At 30.4% G+C, this 13,752-nt stretch overlaps 2 protein-coding genes across 7 annotated transcripts in view; both read left to right on the top strand.

The window, feature by feature from the left end:
- LOC129302718 (TMV resistance protein N-like) overlaps positions 1–5,521 on the top strand; it is a 60,118-nt gene extending 54,597 nt beyond the window's left edge. The window contains exon 2 of the mRNA XM_054941613.1: positions 4,968–5,521. Within this exon, the coding sequence (XP_054797588.1) occupies positions 4,968–5,521 (554 nt within the window). The remainder of the gene's footprint in view (positions 1–4,967) is intronic.
- On the top strand, positions 1,505–9,638 carry LOC129302886 (TMV resistance protein N-like). 6 transcript variants are annotated; one of them, XM_054941778.1, is made up of 8 exons: positions 1,506–1,779; positions 4,968–5,404; positions 5,486–5,545; positions 5,807–6,892; positions 7,012–7,317; positions 7,402–8,163; positions 8,264–8,335; positions 8,416–9,638. In XM_054941778.1, the coding sequence occupies exons 4-8, from the start codon at positions 6,335–6,337 to the stop codon at positions 9,028–9,030; spliced, it is 2,313 nt and encodes a 770-aa protein (XP_054797753.1). In that variant the 5' UTR covers positions 1,506–1,779; positions 4,968–5,404; positions 5,486–5,545; positions 5,807–6,334; the 3' UTR covers positions 9,031–9,638. The 6 variants fall into 6 exon arrangements, with proteins under 6 accessions (XP_054797754.1, XP_054797753.1, XP_054797748.1 ...); XM_054941779.1 differs by having other exon boundaries at positions 1,505–1,779; positions 4,968–6,892; positions 8,416–9,030; positions 9,199–9,638; XM_054941773.1 differs by adding an exon at positions 3,090–3,124 and having other exon boundaries at positions 4,968–6,892.
- Positions 9,639–13,752: the final 4,114 nt, after the last annotated feature.

Raw genomic sequence — 13,752 nt, forward strand, 5'->3', positions numbered from 1 at the left:
TAAAAAATGACTTTTTGAAATAGGAAAAATTAATGTAGTATCAAAATTATTTTTCCCTAACACAGTGATAAGCAAAGCCTTTGGTGTTGTATTTTCGTTATTTTCTCTTTATGATTGAAGTCTTCATTTTCTTTGCTATACGTGGGTATGGATGCTTACTCATGAATAAATGATATATCATTTTCAGTTGTGTTGTAAATGTATAAACTAAAGTTGTGAATGACCAATATAAAGTTGTGAATATAAAAAAAAAAAGTTGTTGTTGGATAAAAGATAAAAGATATGTGATTATAATATTTGAGAAATAGACATGTTGATCAGTGATTATTTCATTGTTTTAGGTTGGCATGAGAAATGACTTTTTTTGTTTCTAGTTTTGGAAAGAAACTATTTTGTTATTTTCACATAGGGGAGCATTTTGTAAAAAATATTGAAGGTAAAATACAATATGATAAGGGAGTGTAAAAATGATAAGAGAAGAGATGACACTAGAAGATTCAACCCTTCATATATTTTTGTCAAAAGGGTTCTAGGGTATTTTGATACAAGTTATAGATTATATAATTGACAATAAAACCTTAGATAGTTGTCACTTTTAAAAGTTTTCTTATCATTTAAATTAATAAAAGTTGTTATTTTTTGGATCAAAGTGGTAATACATTTTTGCCGACTTAATCAATTTACAGAGGGTACTAATAAATTATAATTCCTTGTTGTGTTGTTGTGAATCTAGGAAATATAGGAACAAAAATTGTGAATGGAAAGTTGCAATTTTTTAACATCTAATGCGCATCAAGACTTGCATATGTAGAGTTGTGAATGACTATTGAATTGTTGTGAATTTAGAAACAAAAGTGATTAATATAGGAACAAAAGTTGTGAATGAAAATTTGCAAATTTTCAACACCTGATGTATATCAGGACTTGCATATACGAAGTTGTGGATGGTTATTGAATTGTTGCGAATTTAGAAACAAAAGTTGTTAATATAAGAACAAAAGTTGTGAATGAAAAGTTGTGAATTTTCAACACCTGATGTATATCAGGACCTGTAAAGACGGAATTACGAATGACTATTGAATTGTTGCAAATTTAAAAATCAAAGTTGTTAATATAGGAAAAAAAGTTGTGAATGAAAAGTTATGAATTTTCAACATCTGATGTATATTAGGACTTGCATATACGGAGTTGTAAATAACTATTAAATTATTGCGAATTTAGAAATAAAAGTTATTAATATAGGAATAAAAGTTGTAAATAAAAAGTTGCGAATTTGTTTAATTTGAATAAAGGGCAAAAGTGTCATTTTTTTTAATTTCCTAATGATAGAAACATTTCATGAGACTCTAGAAAAATTATGCCATTTCATGGGCCCAATTTATCATTTATATAATTTAAATAAATTTTTCCGTCATTTTTTCTTTAAAAAATACTAGTTAATCTTTGTTGTTAAAATTTAATCTCAACGGTTTTAGATTTTAAGCAGAGCATTTGAGAAGTGACGGTGGAGGGAGAAGCTAAGAGGAGCTGACTCCATCTGTCCATCAAACAGGCCATTAAGGTTCATTTCTCATTCCTCTGCTTAACCCTGACCAGTGACCAAAATCGGCACCTCCTTCCTCCATTGACTTCACGTTCTCTTCGAAACCCCTGAGAGCATAGCACTGCCCCTTCGCCCTCCCTGCCTCCAGATCACTGCGCCTCCTCCTCCCTCCCTCTAGATCACGGGATTCTCTTCGAAAGAGCAAAGCACGAGTTCCTTCGAAAATTCAGATCCAGGTTCGTTTTGCCGTTCGCACTCGCTGCTAGCTTAAAATAGATTTGCTACACTATATTCTCTTTTAGCTCTTGTCGTGTATAATTTTAGAATTTTTTGATGTTACATGCGCTGTTACAGCTTTTCACATAAGTAAACATGAGTTTCATTTGTGGCTGAAGTGAATTGTTGATTCTATGGCAAAATATCATGGGGTTGTGCGGAATTGTGAATCTTTACGTTGCTTTTTATGCTGATGAAGTTCGCTTCGTTTGCGTTGACTTAACTTCTATCGTGTTTCTGGTATTTTTTTCCAGCGGGAATTTGAAATGATACACTGTTACGCAGCGACAATGTTTTGAAGTTATTTAGAAACAAAATTTTGCCTTTAAACGCTTGATCATTGCGTTTTTTTCATTCATTTTCACTATTTTGCTGATTCCAACTCTTTATATATATATATATATATATAAGATTCCAACTCTTCTCTAGGTCTTCATAGAAACTTCTCTGGTTTGGTGTGTTGAGTTCTGGTTTCTTCAAACTAAATATCTTTCTTCTGAACTGTTTCAGTGGGTTAAACCCTTCTCCTCCGACAAACTTGCCAAGTGACTCTAACAGCTGATTATTCAGCTCTTTATGAATGTAAATACATTAGAGACCATGATTCACGATGATCCTTAGACCTTCTTGTTGCTCTAATTTCTGTTTGCAGCGAAACTACTTTACTGTCTTGATGCTCTAATTTCTATTGGTATCTGAACTTTTTACTGTTTTGTTGCAAGAATTTTGACCAATTTTCTGTGTCTTAGAGCTTAAAGATTTGTATTCCAACAGCAGTCTGGCTCTTCTCATTCTTATTCCAGTCAATGTATCAAGTGGGACATTATTTTTCTTAAGGAAAGAACTGGTTGTGAGTGATTTTGATAAACTCTCAATATCAAATGTTCTCACTAAATCTATAAGGTACTTGACAAGAATTCTAAAATTATACGCAAGAGCTAAAAGAGAATATAGTGTAGCAAATCTATTTTAAACTCATATTTTAATCCTTGTGTATAAATCTAATATAAAGGATTTTATATTCTTTTCCCTTACCTTAAAATGGATTTTGTCCTTTGATTGATATGAATTGAATGATTGAAGCTGTAGCTCTTTTTTTCTTTTGGTGCTAAGTTCTATTTTTACTTTGGCCTCTTTTTTTTTTTTTCTTGCTTGCCTTTACCTTGACATAGATTAGTTATTTGTTTGTTTATTGTTATACTTGTTGTATTATTAGTTGGACTTGTGCCGGACTAGTTATTAACATTCAATTCACTTTTTCATTCTGTAGGAGTAGTCATCTGAACAGGAGAAGATTATATTGAAGTATAAGTCTTGCTGTCATTTGGTGTTGGCAATGACATTTTTGTTGATTTTTATATTGTTAGTTATATTTTGTTGATGCTATTATTGGTTTTGCTATGTTCTATAGATCATTACTAGTGTGATGATTGCTAGAGGCTGGATTTTTCATGTAACTCTTTAAAATAATTTTTATTTAGATTTATTATATGTTTTAATTTTATTTTAATTACATGTAAGCTTTAAATAGGCTTTAAAACCTACAATATGTAGGCTATAAAGCCTACCAAAGTCTACATTGAATAGGCTCAAAGCCTACTTAAGCCTTCAAGGCCCAAGTTTAGAACCCTTCAAGGCCTTAAAGGCTTCAGGCTAGGCTAGACCTTTTACAAGCTTAGGCCTAAGCCTTAAAAAAACAAAAAACAAAACAAAAAACAAAAGCTTCCATGCAGGCTCAAGCTTGAAGCCCTTAGGCTTGTTTGGCCAAAGCCTGACCTGGCTTGTTTCCACCCCTAAATCAGCAGGCGTAGATCTTAATTGGCTTTGTTTCACCTTCTCTCTCTCTCTCTCTCTCTCTCTCTCTCTCTCTCACTCTAGTTCCTTTTGAATAATACTTGTACAGGAGAAAATAATAATTTAAGAAATAAAATTTAAAATTAGATAAAATAATTTGCAATAATATTTTTATTCAATCAATAATATATAATAGAAATTCTATAAATAATATGTTAAAATGTTAAGTTTTATTATGTATAAATATTTTTCTACAAATAATTAGGTTATTATTGTCTATATGAAATTAACAATTTTTCTCTCCTCTCTAGTTTCTCCTGTTTAACCAAGCATGAGGAGAAAAAATCACATCCTTCACTTTTCTCTTCCTTTATTTTCTCTCTCCTCTTTTCTGTCTTCCCTATTTTCTTTTGTCAGCTAAGCATTGCCTTAACGGAAAATAAATAACATGCCTTTTGGTATTTATTTGTAATTTTAGTTACTTAATTGGTATTAATTTTCTTATAGGATTCTTATTTGTAATTTTCTAAGTTCTTTTTTGTAATTTTTGAGGACTGTTTCTGTAATTTTTTATGTCAAGTAATAGTCAAAGTTGACTTTTGTTAATGATTGAGCAACATTGCACCGTTTTCGAATGTTGAAAGGAAATATGATAACAATAAGAGGCAGTTGATCACTTATCACAGAAGGACGCATCAGTAGCACAGTTAATAATTGAATTATTTTCAGATTTTATTTATTCAAATTTGTTTTTCAGTTGCATTTTCTGTTTTGAGAAATGTTAGGACGAGTCAGTCAATAAAGTGGTCCAGTTAGTCAGTTGAGGGCCAACGTTCTGATCTGTTGGGATGTTCCCTGATTTTGACCTAAATTCCAGATTTATTGATTCCTTATTTATCTTATAAGCCTTAGGTAACAGAAGTCTGACACAAACGAGTTTATCATTGTAACTGGGAGATTCTCCTTTGGCTGTTAAGAATTTTGTTTCGTGAGATTCTTGCTTATATTTTTCTTAATAGAGTTATATTTCCAGCTATTTTCCCAACATACCTTATCAGAATGTTGCACCTAATTCAAGAATAAAATTGTCATTTAACAAGACAAAAGAAAAGGCTATAGTGACCAACAGTTAGGTTTCCATTTTGGAAATATTAATAAATAATAAATATATGTTAAGCTTTTGGTTCTTTCGGTTATCTCTCTCTTGTTTCTTTCTCTTGTTTGTAGTTCATCGACATTAGGTCAAGTGATTATTCATCAACATTCACAGCAGTATCATCGTTGCATGAAAAGTATTATAGATCCTTTAATTATAAGTTCATATCTGATGTTCTTTTTTCTTTTCCTTTGGCAGATGGTGAAATGATTTGTCTGATGCGTATTACAGTTTGGACACAACCAAGAGATTCAAGCCCTGCAATGGCATACACTGTCCAAGGAGAATCTTCCTCAACCACTTCTGCTTTTAATTCCACTCCAACTTGGAAATATGATGTTTTCTTGAGTTTTACAGGAAAAGACACTCGCTTGAAGTTTACAGATCACTTATATGATGCTCTCACAAGAAGTGGGATCATGGCTTTTAAGGATGATAAAGAACTTGAGAGAGGAGAAGTTATATCAGAACAGCTCAGTCGAGCAATTAAGGATTCCCTCTGTGCAGTTGTCATTCTCTCTGAAAATTATGCGTGTTCCACATGGTGTTTGGATGAATTACAAAAAATTCTTGAAGGCAGGAGTGAAATGGGTCTACAAGTTTTTCCCATCTTCTATGATGTGGATCCATCTAATGTAAGACATCAAAGAAAATGTTTCAAAAGAGCTTTAGCAAAACATGAAGAGAGATTTAAGAAAAGCAATGATAAAGTGCAGGATTGGAGAAAGGCTTTGTTTGAAATTAGCAACTGACACTGGCTGGGATACCAGGGATCAGTAAGTTTTTTTATTCCAATGGGCTGTTGGATCAATTCTTTCCCCCCAATTCACAATCCAATTATCTCCCCATCACTGCTAGTGATGTTATGCTTATATCCTATGAAATTATCTCCCCATTCCCACGGCATCAAAAGAATGTATTCTAGTTTTAGTAGACAATATTCATGAAAAGTCATATTTTTCATTATTGTTTTATTTTATAATAACTATATAACTCATGTTAAACAATGTTAATTTATTTTTTTTGTGGGCATGAAGCAAATCTTATCACAAATGTAGTTGGAAGGATATGGACTTATTTATGTTCTAAGTTGCCATCTTGTGATGATAATCTGGTTGGAACAGAGCCAAGAATGATTGATCTAATGTCATACTTGGAGATGGGGATGGACGACGTTCGCGTTGTAGGGATATGGGGCATGGGTGGTGCTGGTAAAACTACTCTTGCTAGAGTTGTTTCTGAAAAAATCTCTTCCAGATTTGAAATGTGTTGCTTTCTTGCCAATATTAGAGAAACTTTACAAAGAGAAGGCCTAGTTGCTTTGCAGAAAAGGCTTCTTTCTCATTTCAAAATAAAAAACTTGGAAATATATGATGATTATGAAGGAATGAAGATGATAAGAAAGCTTTTTTGCAATAAAAAGGTTCTTCTTGTCCTTGATTTAGATCATGCGAGTCAATTAAATAATTTGGCTGAAAGTCTAAATTGGTTTGGTAAAGGAAGCAGGATAATTATCACAACAAGATAGACATGTGCTCACCTCATGTGGAGGGAAAATATATGAGATGAAAGCCATGCAGAAACTCGAGTCTCTTCAACTCTTTTCTAACAAAACATTCAAGAAAGATCATCCTGAAAAGGATTACTTGGAGTTGTCTAAATCTGTAGTTGAATATACAGAAGGCCTTCCGTTGGCACTTAATGTTTTAGGTTCTTTTCTTTGTGGAAGAAGTAAAGCTGAGTGGAAAGATGCTTTAGATAGATTGAAGCAAATTCCAGATGATGGTGTTGTTCAAAAACTTCAAATAAGTTATGATGGATTAAAAGATGAAGAAAAGACAATATTTTTGGATATTGCTTGTTTCTTCAAAGGGTGGAGGAGAGATGAAGTAACCCAAATTTTGGAATATTGTGATCTTCATCCAACAATTGGAATAAATGTGTTGATTGAAAAAACCTTACTAGTTGAAATGGAGGATCATCTTGGATACTGTACTTTAGAGATGCATGATTTACTTGAAGACTTGGGTAGATATATAATTTGTCAAGAATCTACTTGCATTGGTCAGCGTAGCAGGTTGTGGGAGTTAGATGACATTAAGGAAGTATTGGAAAATAACAAGGTTAGTGCCTTATTTTCTAATTAACTCATTTTATTGACATACATATATAATGGTATCAATATACTTCACTTTCTAATCATTCTCATTATTTTTTTGCAATTAACGAGCATTTTTATTAGGGATCTGAAGCATTACAAGCTATTGTTGTGAATGGGCACTCAGATGAAGTTAAAGTGCATCATGAAGCTTTTTCAAAAATGAGTAATGTTAGATTACTCATGTTACCAAAGATGAATGGTATTCGACTAATCTTACCAAGGGGTTTGATACATTCGTGTGGTCTCAAATGTCTCTTTGGTGCTTTAAAAGTTGTTCGATGGCCATCATTTCCCTTGGAAGCTCTTCCACTTGAAACCCCATTGGATAAACTTGTTGATATTCAAATGCATTCTAGCAAAATAAAGCAACTTTGGAATGGCATACAGGTGAGATTGATGTTTTTTGCTTCATTATCTTTAAAATGCGTTTTAGTTTCCATGTCTTATTGATACATATTTTTGCTTGACTAGTTTATGAAAAAGTTGAAACGTATTGATCTGAGCTTTTCTCACGATTTGACCAAAACTCCAGACTTCTCAGAAGTTCCATATTTAGAACATTTAATTCTTCTACATTGTTCATCCCTTGTCATGGTTCATCCATCACTTGGAGAGTTAAAAAAGCTTGTCACGGTGAATTTTTCTTGGTGTCAAAAGCTTGAACTTTTTCCAAGAAAATTGGAAACAAATTCTTTGGTAAAGTTAAATCTTAGATCGTGCTCCAAATTTGCAGTACTCCCAGAGTTTGGGGAAGGTATGAAAAAATTATCATATCTTAATGTATTTTTCACTGCTATGGCTAGAGTTCCTGAATCACTTGGATCCTTGACTGGTCTTGAATATTTGGATTTGTGTGGCTGCAAAATTCTTGATCCTGACAAGAAGTTGAAGACTCTCATAGCTCGCCAAATTTCAGGCTTGAATCTGACATCGTTAACAGAGTTATATTTAGGAAAGTGTGGCTTAAAAGATGGATCGATTCCTGATGAGTTTGGCAGTTTATCATCTCTCATTGTATTGGACCTAAGTCAAAATGATTTTGTTGATCTACCCACTGGTTGCTTCTCTAGTCTTTTTCAACTTCTCTATCTTTTTCTGGATGATTGCAAAAGGCTGAAGTCATTGCCAAGGCTTCCACCACGGTTAATCCGATTGGGTGCTTCCTTTTGTTATTCGATGAAACCCTTATCAGATATACATCTGTGGGATTTGGTTGCTTCACTTGACCATGAGGTATATTTGTCTTTCCTACAATCTATCTAAAGATTTGTATAGTTTTTGTTTTTTTTTTTTTAACTATATATATTCGTGACATGATATTTCTTTTTTTTAGTATCGTTGGGGAACTAAATATGTAAATAATGAGGTATTTAATGATATCTCATTGTGGCTCAAGTACACTGAGGTATGCCCGTCTCTTTTTGTGTGTATTTTTATCTGCCTCCTTTATGGGTTATTATTCATAATAGTTTAATGTTGTTGCAGTTAGAATATCTTCCCCAGAGAGATTTTTGTGCAATTATTCCGGGACGCAAAATACCATTATGGTTTCCAAATAAAGAATATTATCCTTGGGATGAGAGTAGAAAGGAAAGTGTGATAAAGGTAGATATACTTCAATATTTTCGTGCTAGTGAATGGTCCGGAATCGCTATATGCCTCCTTTTCTCAGGTCCTTATGAGTGTCTGATTTCTTGGAGTAGTAAAGCTCTGGAAGATGATGAGTATACATGGAAAGAGTGGGCACATTATATTTCCTCCTCTCGCCAGTCTTCTCACCTTTGCGTAATGGTTTTGGAATTGAATGAGAAAACATGTTGGCAACATCTAAGGGGTCATAACAATTCCCTTCACATTAAACTTTCGACTTACCCTGTAATTAATGGTGCTGAAGACGTTAAAATAGGGGGATGGGGGTGGAGAGTGATATGTAAAGAAGACATACAAGAGTGGTGTAATCTCAATGGTTTCAACCAAGTAATGGAGCCACATCTTGCAGGTCCTGATGAAGTCCGGCTTTCCCAACGCCTACTTGACAAAGTAATTAGAAAGGTGCCGGAGCATGTGGATTTGGCCAGAAAGAGAAAAAAACAAGAATAGGTAATAATGTAGTAGAAGTTATGCAAACATGCGCGCAGGTTATGTGGTTGACATAGCAGCATAATATCAGCACCTTCACTACTTGCTCAAATCAAATGCTGTTCTTGGGACAGCAACAAATGTGGAAATGTGTTTATCATTTGTTGATGGATTTATTTAATTGTACAGTTTTGAATCTTCTGTTATACCTCGCAATGGGAGCAGCTATTGGATTGAGGAGAATGAACAATGAATACATGAAGGGATAGGAAAACCAATTTGTTAAAAGAATATTATCCTTTGGGTGAGAATGGATAAAAGTGGACTTGCCTCGATGTTTACATGGAAGTGAATGGTTTGGAACTGTTGTATGCCTCCATTTCTGAAGTTCGTAAGGTCTGATGTGGTGGGGTAGTAAAGTTGCAGAAGATGATTATGTTGATTATATAGATACACAAACACTTGGTGCAGGCTATTGAAGTTTGGAGGAGTAGCTTGAAAAGTGTGTAAAAGAGGCGGAAAGAGAATAATAGGTAACGATGACTCATCTTCATCGTACACATTCCCTTCTCAAATAGTTGTCATTTTAGATTTTTTCCCCAATAAAAAAAATATTATTACATGACGAATTTTACCATCAAGTAAATGAAAACATTGCTTATTAATGATCTAAAAGTGTTTATAGTGAATAAAGGTATTTAAGTAAAATACTATTGTATCTTGATGAAACTCAATGGAAAAATTAATCTGTAGGTCCTTATATTTTTTTTAATTTTGAATTAGGTTTTTGTAATTTATTTCATTTTAATTAAACTTTTGTAATTTAATTGGAAAATTATATTAGCCTTCAAAGGTTAAAGTTATTAATGAATGACTATCGTTATTCAAAATAAAATAACTTTTAAAATTTATTAAAAAATTGATTTGATACTTTCAGTCAATTTTTTTTATTTAATTCAATTTTGTATGTTTTTTATGAAAATTCTATGTATGTAGAAGTATTTAGAAAATATAGCCTAATTATATGAATTTTGAATTATAAAAATTAAGTAGTAAGTAATTAATTTTAAAGTTATATAATCTTTTAATAAAAAGCTCTTAATTTCATTTTTTTACATGAAAAATTCAAGGATTTTAATTTTTAAGGATTAACATATTTAATTGATTGAACTATAAAAACTTTAATAAAATAATTTATAAGAGCATCATTTAAAAGTAAAAAAAAAAAACTAAAAGGATTTATTCACTTCAACTGTTCTTACGTTTATTTGCTTTCCTATAAATTATTGAAAACCATTCACAAGTGATTTGCACAAGTTATGACAAGTTATGAAGCATAATATAATGGGGTTATTGCTCTCTTTTTAAAAAACTAACTTAGTAGAATGTTCAATGTATCTGTTTATATAGTCATGACCTTCTACAAGTCCCTTCAATATAAAACATAATAGTTTCTTTAGCCAATTCATGATGCTTCTGTCATGGGTGGCCCACTAGTTGGGCAAATTTGGGTTTAGTTTTGATATTACTTTGTCAAGAGATTATTATTTTCTCTCCAAAAAGTTAATCTAATGATGTGTGTAGTGCATCCACTTATATAGTCATGATTATTTTCAAGTCCTTTCAATTTTGGACGTAACAAGAAGCTCCTAATTATTATTTTCAAATCTTGAGGTTGACATGCTATTATTGCTTGCATGAAAATGTTTTGTTGTAGGGACAATACATGTTCTTTATCCATCATTTGTTTATATATACATATATATATATATATACACATATATATATTATTTGTTGAATGGATTATCTTTTATGTGATACATGAATGAACTATCTTCTATCAATCATCTTTTCTCCATTGCAACATAACTGAAAGGGAAAATATATTTTATCAAAATAATCAAAACTAGAACTTCCACCTCCCTCCCTTTGTTTTTCACTTAATTAGTCTCCTCGCTCAAAACATAAAGAATACCTTACAAGGGGAATATCAGTTATCAAAGGTCAAAAGGTTGGTTTTCAATTTTTATTATAGAATCAGAAAAGATAAATAAGATGAGTGGGAAGTAAAATGGGCTCTATTAGGAGTTTTCTTTTTTGGTCATTCTTTTGTGATTAAAACTAGGTTAATATATGCAAAAACCTCATTGAATTTTGAGGTAGTTATATAGATCCTTGCTCACTTTTAAAAGTTTAAAATTAACATCCCTAACCTTTTATTTTTTTTTTTTACTACAAACTCCCATGTTATTTTTTTAGTTATCTTAGTACTAGGAGTTGTCATGTCAAATTAAAAAAAAAAACATGTAACAGTTTGTGGTATTTAATAATAGTTAATAATTGCTTTATAAAAATTGTCTATATTTTTATGTTATTATTAGTTTACATTAGATGTCATATAAACTACTACTGCCTCTTATATATATATATATATATATATATATGAAAATTGTTATTAATTAAAAAATAATAGTGGGAAAGTCCATAGTTAAAAAAAAAAATCAAGGAGGTTAATTTTAAACTTTTAAAAATGAAAAATATTTTCTACAACTGCCTCAAAATTTAAAAAAGTTTTGTATATTTTAATTGTAAAACTATGTGATTTTTTTTAAAGGAAAAAGGGACTCTTCCTGAAAAAAAAAAAAAAAAACTCTCCTCTCAATGCTTGTCATAAAGAAAATAATAACAACAAATAATAATAGCATACTTTTTTTCTAGGTTGAAATATAGATATATCGAGTTTAGCATTGCTTTTCTAAACTATGGACATCTCAGTCATTTCAATTAAAAATAACTGAAGCAAGTTCGAATAGGTGAAGGAGTGAAGAGAGTAAGTAATCATTTTTGCCCAACAAAATAGTTGAAAGACTATTTTCATTTTACATTTTTCATACCTCAGCGTTCAAAAGTGCTCAAATTTTTAAATTAATAAATACATAACTATTAGGTTCCGTTTGATTACTAAAAAAAATGGAAAGAAATGAATTAAAAAATTAAGATAAAAATGAGATGCTTAAAAAAAATAGTGAACAACATTCATAAAGAAGGGAGTAATTTAATTCATGGGGTTAAAGATTATAATTCATAAAATTTTTAGAGAGTGTGATAATTCTTACATTTGTAGTGTATATTAATGAGTTTTATCATGCTTATCATAAAAAGGAACAATGATTTTGTTTATTTTTGTGTTGATTTTTTTAATTTTTTTCATTTCATTCATTTCTTTATATTTTTAACTTGTTTTAGTAGTTACTCTAGATGCCTCTAGTTTATCCCCTTTAACAATGCTAATCCCCCCTTTTTTTTTTTAATACGTTCACAAGGATATTGAGATCAACGTTAGTCCCTCTAGTTGATCTAATTATATTTCTAGTTTTAATTTGTTAAATCATAGTTTTGCCTCACTACGGTAATGTTACTATCAGGATAAGCTAAAGGGGTTTGAAACAATGAAACATAGTCTATAACTAATACCAAAATTTGTTAAAACTATAGGAATTGATAATTGTCTTTTCTCAATTTTAATTATAAATTTCCTAAATCTCATCTAAACAATTAAAAAAAAGCCACGAAGGAATAGAAAAACCAATTTGTAACTTGCCTTTGTTGAGAAAAAAAAAAGTAAAATTTGCATATGCTAGTCCAATCATAATTCTCCATGAAACAATTAAGAAAATCATGATTTTAAATTTATAATTAATTTTAACATATAACAGGGGTGTTTGTATTTTTTAAAAAAATATTATGATTTTGAGTTCATAATTAATTTAGCATGTAAATGTAATATGGGTTTACTTGATTTTGAATCCTGCTTTTCAATTATACTTAACATCAGTCTTATCAGCCAATTTTATGAATCAAGTATATCACTTTACTAAATCAATTATTTTTCAAAATCAATCATATTATTCGACTTTTTCATAATCAATTTCATGTAACAGCTATCCAAATGGACATAGTTTGTGAGTAATAATATGTACAAGTTTTAATTACTGATAGGGTTAAATATTTAATTAATATGTTAGAGTATTTTTAAAGCTTTTAAATATGCCCTTAATTTATTTTAGTAATTAATATATGAATGTTAAAATTAATAAAAATAAGGGAATTATTTGAAAAAAAAATAGTAATTGCTTTTTTCTTAGAACTTTAAAATTAATGATGATTAAATAAGAAAAAAATCTATTCAAAAGTGATAATTAAATTTATAATTAATTTTAACATATAACAGGGGTGTTTGTATTTTTTAAAAAAATATTATGATTTTGAGTTCATAATTAATTTAGCATGTAAATGTAATATGGGTTTACTTGATTTTGAATCCTGCTTTTCAATTATACTTAACATCAGTCTTATCAGCCAATTTTATGAATCAAGTATATCACTTTACTAAATCAATTATTTTTCAAAATCAATCATATTATTCGACTTTTTCATAATCAATTTCATGTAACAGCTATCCAAATGGACATAGTTTGTGAGTAATAATATGTACAAGTTTTAATTACTGATAGGGTTAAATATTTAATTAATATGTTAGAGTATTTTTAAAGCTTTTAAATATGCCCTTAATTTATTTTAGTAATTAATATATGAATGTTAAAATTAATAAAAATAAGGGAATTATTTGAAAAAAAATAGTAATTGCTTTTTTCTTAGAACTTCAAAATTAATGATGATTAAATAAGAAAAAAATCTATTCAAAAGTGATAATATAAGTGATGGACTACAAGTAGAAATAGA

The sequence above is a fragment of the Prosopis cineraria genome, unplaced genomic scaffold (assembly GCF_029017545.1).
Source record: "Prosopis cineraria cultivar Desert tree isolate PC_DT_omini unplaced genomic scaffold, ASM2901754v1 PC2, whole genome shotgun sequence".
In the NCBI taxonomy this organism is placed as follows: Eukaryota; Viridiplantae; Streptophyta; class Magnoliopsida; order Fabales; family Fabaceae; genus Prosopis; species Prosopis cineraria.